The 9,121-nt window shown below is 41.7% G+C and overlaps 1 protein-coding gene across 9 annotated transcripts in view; it reads right to left on the bottom strand.

Annotated features, from left to right (window-relative positions):
• Window positions 1-1,947: 1,947 nt before the first annotated feature.
• The window catches only part of RAB27A (RAB27A, member RAS oncogene family), a 72,981-nt gene continuing 65,807 nt past the window's right edge, over window positions 1,948-9,121 (bottom strand). For 8 of the 9 annotated variants that reach the window (XM_073303825.2, XM_073303817.1, XM_073303815.1 and 5 more), the window contains one exon: window positions 1,948-4,550. In XM_073303825.2, the coding sequence (XP_073159926.1) occupies window positions 4,352-4,550 (199 nt within the window). In that variant the 3' untranslated portion in view covers window positions 1,948-4,351. The remainder of the gene's footprint in view (window positions 4,551-9,121) is intronic. The other variant, XM_073303824.1, reaches the window with a different exon arrangement.

Below are 9,121 nucleotides of genomic sequence, written 5' to 3'. Positions count from 1 at the left end.
GAATGGGTTACCTAGGGAAGTGGTGGAATCTCCATCCTTAGAGGTTTTTAAGGCCCGGCTTGACAAAGCCCTGGCTGGGATGATTTAGACGGAGTTGGTCCTGCTTTGAGTAGGAGGTTGGACTAAATGACTCCTGAGGTCTCTTCCAACCCTAATCTTCTATGATTCTATGACTCAACTACCTTAAAGAGTTACTTACAGTGAGCCTGAAGAAGGTTTTGCAGTAGTCTGAGTAGCTCTTTTGTCTGCTGGTCTATGCCAAACTATTGAGCAAAGCTGGGATGGCTTCTCATATGTCTCACTCTTAACGCAGTGATGGATAGTTCAGACCACACTTACAAGTTCTTCTAGAGCAGAGGTTCTCAAACTGTGGGTCAGGACCCCAAAGTGGGTCAGAACCCCATTTTAATGGGGTTGCCAAGGCTGGCTTAGACTTGCTGGGGCTAAAGCTGAAGCCTGAGGTCTTCAGCCCAAGCCCCACTGCCTGGGGCCAAAGCTGAAGCCTGAGTTCAGGTTACTGGCCCCCTGTCTGGGACTGAACCCCTTGAGCTTTGGCCCCGCAACCCAGGGCAGCGGGACTCAGGCAGGTGTGGGTTTTGATCCCGCCTCCTGGGGTTGTGTAGTAATTTTTGTCAGAAGGGGGGGGTCACAGTGCAATGAAGTTTGAGAACCCCTGTTCTAGAGCTTGATCTTGCGAGGTGCTGAGCACTCCGGCCCAGTTCAGGAAAGCACTTAAGCACATTTAGAGTCCTAAGTCAGTAAAACTAATCACATGATTCAAGTTAGGTACTGCTTAAGTGTTTTGAGGGATTGGGTCAGCGTGCTCAGGACCTTGCAGGATCAAGTCCTTTTATGCAACTTATTCAGTGTAAGAGCAAGACAGGGCTCATTTTCTCGGTGGTTTGGAGTCTTTGAGATTGAAAAAAAAAAATTTTTTTTTTTTTAAATCTTACCTTCTTCCTCCCCCAGAGGAGGGCCAATGGGGTAGGATGTGAGAAGGCACTCCTTGCACCTGCTTTCTGGGGATAGTCCTTCCTGTGCTGTCACAAATGGGGGGCATCGAATTCACCCCTGAAGAGGGCATGAGGACACAGCTGATACTCACCATGGACTCCACAATCTTCGGATTACCACATCTGATGCAGGACGGTTCTACTTCCCACTCTGCACCTTGCAGAAGGGAGATGTTGCTCCTACCTCTGTCCATGGCATGCAGGATCTCTGCACCAAGGCCAGTTTACTGCTGCTTGGTGCAGGGGTGAGGATTTGGACCAATTCACATACTAAAATATAAAACTACTTACCATGCCAGGTTACTCTTGTTTGGTCACCAGCTCAGACATGGGCTCCATTTATACTGAACTCTATGCTGAGTCTGTATGCTTTGAGTGAAAAAAAGACTGACTTTGGAGCAAAGATAGCTATTTTGACTGGGAAAGCTAAAACATTCAGGCTTTGGCAAATTTAGTGTACAAAGAGTAATTTTGTTATAAACTGCCACTAATTTGACACTGGGGAAGGCACAAAATGACTATTTTCATGGTCAATTCCACCAATTCAAACTAGTGAAGTTGGCTCAGCTGACAGGCACTGTATCAGCCCAATAAACCCCTTAGCCATAGCTGTATAGGAGTCAAATGGCTGTTTTCTAATCCCTCCTGTTTATTGATGCAAGGAGCCCAACTGTTTATGCCAATAGCATAAAATTCAGTATTTCAACCTTTTTTCCTAATTTGGCACAAAAACAAATGTTAAAATATCAGAATTTTCCAAACCATGGAAATTCTGATTTTTGACCAGCTCTAGACTGGTATAATGGTGTCACTCACAGGACTGTTCAAATCACTGCTGAAAGTTGCAGTAGGTGCAAAGTTGTGCTATAAATAACTCAAATAGATTCAACTATTGGTATAATAGATTTTTAATACAGGTATGTATTTATGGCGTTACATCAAAGCAATTTCATGAAGATAGATTTTTGATTTTACAGCACTGTAAAATAGATACATACAAATGTAGGACAAAATATGGCAATTATAGTATTTAGTATAAAATCTAAACATGTGCATTCAAAGGGAAATATACTTAAGTAACCTCAGTAGTAATTTAAACTCAGTAGTTGGCTGCACTTATCCTTACTTTTTTCAGGAACTGGAAATTATTTTAGCCACACAACTCCTATTAAAATTAATAGGTGGCAAAAATTCCATTGGAACCCTCTGAAAAGTGAGGGGTTACATTTCTGCATTAAAAACCCAGACACTTAAGTGCACTGAAATGTGTTGGGTTCCACAGTTACTCTACTGGCCACCCAGGCGATAGCAACTTCAAAAGGCACTCATGAATTAGACTACAGTAACTCTGGTCCACAGGCATTTTGATTCTTGGTATGGTACAGCAGAAAATACAGTAATTCATACAATATAAAATGATACAACTTCTGTCATAGTACCTTCGCATTCAACTTATATTGCACAAGGTTATATATCCTGTGTAGGTTGTGATAAAAACCCAATATTTACATTGTGTGTTTGTTAAAGAACAAACGCGTTGCTTTACAGAATGTTTTTTGACAGCTAGCAGTGAGTTTTAACACTTTCTGTATTTCTAAAAAGCAATCGGAAATGTACAAAGTTTCTATTCAATTCAGTGAAGATATCACTTTCTTCTCAGCTACCTTTCTAGTACACATTTTTGGTCCTTTTAACATATTCAATTTTTTTAAATTAAAAAGATATTACATTACATCTCATGCTGCCATCTGAGTGTAGAAGTTTGCCTGAGCATGTGGTAGCCAAAATAACTAGCACTTTTAAATAAATAAATATTTAATTTCTAAAAGCAGCAGTAGCTTTGGAGTTCTGTAAACAAATTGCTATGAGAAGTTTATAAAAAGACTCTGGATTTGGCATGTTGAGACTTTACTTGGCAATATTTTAGAGTTATATGAACCTGCTACAGTAGAAAAACAGTTTATTAGGCATATCACATAATCAGGCTGAAAAGAAATGTAAAAGAATACTGATTATTCCTTATATCTGAGGATAAATAAAAATGATCATACACCAGAAAGAGTATTCTTTTACATAATCAAAACATACTCCCTCAATTCTACTTTAGGTGAGACTAAAAGGAATGAACAAAACACATACAAAACATGTACAAGATGTACAGGACCCAGAGATAAACCGAAGAAAACCAGCTTTATACATTTACGGATATACTAATTTAAACAGCATTGATGTCTTAGGCAGTTATAGCTCACCAGAATAAGACCAATATTTAAATTTTCAGTCCAAATTTGAAGAAGAAATGTTCCAAATGTACGCTTGGTACAAACAAATTCAGTGCAAAGCACTAGCTCTGATGAAATTTTGCTGGCACTTAGCTTGCCCTAAATTCCTGTTAAAACATAAAAGAGTTTGTATATAAAAACGTATGCATTCATAAACACACACCCCATCTACAATCTCCTCTACATTACAGACCTATATTGGTATAACTACATTGCTCCGGGGTATGAAAAATCCACGCCTGAGTGAGTCAGTTATACCGACCTAACCCCCAGTGTAGATAGCACTATGTCAATTGGAGAGCTTCTCCTGTCGACATAGCTACCGCCTCATAGATTAACTATGCCATCAGGAAAGCTCTTGCCCATCGGTGTAGGAGTATCTTCACTTAAGTGGTAGAGTGGTGCAGCTGCACCAAATGGTACATTTTAAGTGTAGACCTGCCCTTGGTATGTATATGCCTCAGCACGTTCTTGAAATTCACGTTAGGTGATCTATTAGAATGTATTGAACCTTTCCTATAGTACAGTTGGAGTTTAGAAGATCAAGTTCACGACTGCATGGCATAGCAATAGTGCTGTACAAGTGTCATCTTGGCATTTCTCTAGACAGCTTTTTATTCCATATAAAAATAGCCCTATTTTAGCTCCTATGATTAGACTCTAATAATTCATGAAAAACAAGGTAAAATTACTTGCCTGCTTTTGAAAAGCACATACAGTTTGCTGTTTATCATTATTGCTGTAATGATGGAACATTTCTGTTCAAATAGGACTTAAGTTGACTGGTTTACCATTGTTACAGACTAAGATACTGAAAGTTGAGAGTGTCCAATGTTGCACCAAACCTAAACATACATGTCTGGCTAACTGCTAATAAATTAAACATTTGCCAAGCAACGGTTAATGTTGTTAGAAAGCAAATACCAAGAATTAATACAGCTTTGTTATTATATATCCATATGGTAAGAGCTGTCCATAAATGAATCCATTAAGCTACAACTGTACTATACTTTAACATAAATATGTTAATTTAATTGTTGCAATGAAGTTGGTTTCTCAACAGCCACATTTGCCTTTCTCTTTCTCCTCATGTAGCTGCTCAGTAGAGCTGTGTCCATTGGACCGTACTACCCCCTCGGGTATCCATGACTTGTCCACGCACCGTTCCATGCGCTTCATGATAAGGTCAAGCAGAGTTTCAACTGCCTTGGTCACATTAGTTCCATTAGCTGCACTTGTTTCAAAATATGGTATCCTGTAAAGGGGAAAACAAAAAAAACAAAAAAACACCCACCATCACAGATCAAGTGAGACCTTCCCTGGAAGGAACGCATTATATGGTTATGGCCATGTGCATAAAAACATTCGCCTTAGAGAATGTCTGGAGAGGTCAACAGAATCAAACAGAATTCAACAAAAGCTGAAATTTAAATGCAACCCTTTGTGACGTGCTTAGAAGCACAAAAGCAGGACAAATATTAATTAAACTAATAACAGCCCGGTGAGGTGGGTATTAACCCCATTTTACTTGGGCATTGGTGGATTGTGAATTCCACAGTGAGCCAGGAAAAAAAAAATCCTGGAGTTCTGTGTTCGAGTCCTTTCTTTTAACCATAGACAGATGCAATTGCTCTGTTGGGCCTCATCTCCACAAGCATTTTACTTAAAACTTCCCACCATGGCTGCTCTATTGGTGGTAGCAATAATGGAAGTGCTGACATATATGGGCTGCCAAGACATCTTGTACACTAGCTACCAAGGGTGTAGCTGAACTGGTGCAAAGGCAATGCTCATTAAAGGGGGTGGGGGGTGGGAAATGTATGTACCACAGCCACTGTGCGTATGTGATGTCCCTCCCTCAAAAGTTTCTCTCCAGCAGAAAAGAGCCAAGGACATAACACTCTTCGTGCTATTGTATTCCTCCGGCTCCTAAGGACCTCAAGGTCTCAGAGAACAGTTGCCTCTTCAACTCCTGCTCTAGGTGCTTCCTCCATGGGCTCTCCCATTATGTGAATCTCACTATTTCCAGCACAGAGTGGCAGCTGCAAGGAATCCGGGGAGAATGGGCCACTTAAGGATTCAGATTTGGGGCAGTGGCAAACATCAGAGACAATGGGCAGCGCATGTGGGATGGTCAATCATTGTCTCTTCACTGATCTGGATTCCCCTGATTCTGGATTGCACCTTAGGGTGCAAGAAGAGACTAGTAATTTAGGGGAAGAGGAGTGAAGGCAAGATAGGGGACAGAGATAGGCATTGAAGTTGAGGGGAAAAAGCAAGAGAGAGAGAACAGAAGGAGGAAAGCACGTGAAAGCGGTAAAAGAGGAAAGGACAGGGATGGACAACCTTGAATTGCGCACATTGGAGAAGAAAGATGGGAAAAGGTGACTTGGGAAATGGAGATTTCCTTATTACCAGGAAAGAGTATCATCTCCACAACATCCTCCATAGTGAAGATGGATACAAAAGTCATCTAGCTATTGTGCAGTGTTCTCCTCAGCTGCTCCTTTTACTCCATGGTAGTCCAGACAACCCACTCTCCCCCAACATTTCTGCTTCTTATATATTTAGTGAACTTCCTGAAAGTCTGTTTAAACCAGGGGTGGGCAAACTTTTTGGCCTGAGGGCCAAATCTGGGTATGAAAATTGTATGGCGGGCCAAGAATGATCACGAAATTGGGGGCGAGGGCTCCAGCTGGGGGTGTGGGCTCTGGGGTGGGGCTGAGGATGAGGGCTTGCAGTGCAGGAGGGTGCTCCGGGCTGGAACCAAGGGGTTTGGAGGACAGGAAGGGGATCAGGGCTGGGGCAGGGATAGGGTCAGAGGTGCGCTTACCTCAAGCTCCCAGAAGCAGCGGCATGTCCGTGCTCCAGCTCCTACACAGAGGCACGGCCAGGAAGCTCTGCATGCTGCCCCATCTGCAGGCGCCGCCCCTGCAGCTCCCATTGGCCATGGTTCCCGGACAATGGGAACTGCAGGCACAGCGCTTGGGCAGGGTCAGCATGCAGAGCCCCTTGGCTGCCCCTATGTGTAGAAGCCGGAATGGGGACATGCTGTTGCTGCCGCCAGGAGCCACACGGAGCAGGGCAAGCTTCCGGCCCTGCTCTCTGGCGGGAGCTCGAGGGCCAGATTAAAAACATCTAAGGAGACAGATGTGGACCCTGAGCCGTAGTTTGCCCATCGCTGGTTTAAACACTTGAAGCTGTGCTCCAGAGCTAGAGGGAATAATCCTTGTTTATAACTCCTTCATCTTCTGACACAGGATGCAAACACAGGGGAAAGAATATTCATTTGATGAAATAAAGGAGATGTATTTAGTAAAAAGGTAGAAATACTTTGTTCTCTCAATATTTTGAATCTGTTGTTGGACAAAAAGTCTCTAAGTGAACATACCTTTGTCATGTATCATCTACAAGTCTAGTATAAATTTGCAATATTAATCCAATAAATAGGCTGCATATTAGTGAAATTCTAGATTTTCCCCACTGAAATAAATCCTTCAGGTGAGAGTGGCCCCAGGAGAATAACTGGAAACTTGCCCTAGTTATTGCTTTATACACTGCTCTTCTGGGTCAAAGTCATTTTGACATAAAATTACAGCTCCATCTACAGTTAGTATGTCACCCTGCAAGGATACCTGCACTCATGAAAACTAAGTTACAGTCTCAAAATTGTACACTGTATAACACTGAAAAATACTAACATATTTTGGGACTGCATGTATAGGTCACACAGCTGCTGAAGGAGTGAGGAGGAGAAAATAAAAGAAATGATCCATTTAGGAACTGGAGAGGCAGTTTCCACAGACATCAAACTCTTGATTTGCTGTGATCTCTGAAACTTTTCCTTGGGACCAATTCAGGTGGAAAAGGTACACTTTTAATCCTTTGTAAACTACTGCCATATTCCCCATGAAAACTGTTCAGCACAAGAATGTGAAATTCTCAGCCTAGAACAAATAGACAAACACTCGGAAAAATCTCAGGTACTGCCTTACAGGAAGGGCAGGTAATTCTGTCATTTACATCTCAGCTATGTAATGAATCACCAAGCCATTCTTATTGCCAACAGAAGAATCCAACAAGTCATGTCTAATACTGTAAGTGTAACTAGCAGCTTCACCCAAGTGAAGAGAGCTAATGATTGTTCCAGACAACATCACACCACCACTTCAACTCCTCTTCTGAAGCTGTGATACACAAAGCATTTTCCTTTCTCCACCTTGACTTGTTACTGCTTTTTATATTTATTGTATGCAGTGTTGTTGTCACCATGTTGGTCCGAGGATATTAGAGACACAAGGTGGGTGAGGTAATATGTTTTAATGCTCTGTCTCAGGGTCTGTGTAAGCTTAAAAGCTTGTCTCTTGCCAACAGAAGGTGGTCCTATAAAAGAAATTACCTCACCCAACTTGTCTGTCTGCTTTTTATTTTGGCAGCCTCAGTGTGCCAAAGGGTGTGGTTGAATTTTAAAACCAATTTACTTAGGAGGGGTTCAGAGAGGAAAGAGCTGATGACACTTCCATTTTGTCTCATTTAAAATCAGTTATTTCCTGATTATATGAAATGCAAAGAATAAGCAATATGATAAATTAAGCAATGTACACAAGACCAAAGGGAGATGGGGGGAGACTATCTATTGAACAATTTAAAATCTATTAATTTATGGACTTTTTTTAACATACTACATACATGAAAATTAATCCTGACAGCCTGAGGAATGACTCAAGGACCTTGTTGTAACTGGACAAGCTTGCTTTTTTAAATACTTGTATATAAATAAATTGGGCATCTATCAATGGAAATAAGGACAGACTTATTCAGGTGCTAATTATTCACAGTAAAGGAAATGACCAGATGAAATGCAGTTGCAGGAGCAGAGAATATTTTTCCCCAAGAGCTATTTCCCAAGATGTCTTTTCTGGTCTGGATCTGAAAAGAACATGTGGACCTCTATTCACAGGCACTATACTTGGTGGTGATAAAAAACACAGTCTCTGTTCCTAGAATGCCTTTCCTGATGAAGCAGAAACAAACACAGGCTTATTATTTGTATGCTTGGAGGGGGCTTGAGAATGAATCATGTCTAACCCAGCTGCCTAGTTCAAAAGTATACTGCGAATGGGATAGAAGAGTGGTTAGTCAAGCAAGGGACTTGGCCCACCAGGGCAGAGCATATGTATTATGCAGTATATTATTGCAAAATCTGTCCTGGCCCGTTAAAGCCCCTAATATAAAAGGTTTGTTTCAGCCACTGTCCCCAAAGTAGCGGGCTATCACGCAGGCCGAGAGAGCAAGAGGAACCTGAACTTGTACCCAATTTGCCTCTAACATCCACCCTTCTCTCTCTTATCTCCCTTTTGACAGGAAATCAGCAGCCTTCCGCTGGTCCCAGTAAAGTTTGATTACGGTCTGTCCTGGTTTACACTGTCTGCTCAGTTGCATTCAGCTTCCTGTCAGCTAATTTGATCGAACATGTTTGTGAACAAACACAGTAACATTTTAAAATGGAGATGAGAGCTGATCATAACTAGAGCAGTAAGTCTCAAACTAGCACTCTTGCTCTCTCTCTTTCCCTCATGTGCCAAAAGTGGATTTTAGCAGTATCCTGGGTGCTAGGTCCAAAAAACTGGGGAGAGGTTCATTGAATACACACACTGCAAAGCACTGGACTGTTGGGCTATGTGTTAAACATGAAAGTGTTAGGAGGAAATGCTGGATCCTTCTGCAGATGATTAAGAAAGACTCAGTAATTCGTCATGGAGCTGAAACAAACGACAGAATTACGGGCCCTTCCGTTAAATACAGAAGCATTTCTTCCTTTTCTTA

The sequence above is a fragment of the Lepidochelys kempii genome, chromosome 10 (assembly GCF_965140285.1).
Source record: "Lepidochelys kempii isolate rLepKem1 chromosome 10, rLepKem1.hap1, whole genome shotgun sequence".
Taxonomy (NCBI): Eukaryota; Metazoa; Chordata; order Testudines; family Cheloniidae; genus Lepidochelys; species Lepidochelys kempii.
The sequence above is the reverse complement of the archived record's forward strand: the minus strand, read 5'-3'. Positions and strand labels throughout refer to the sequence as shown.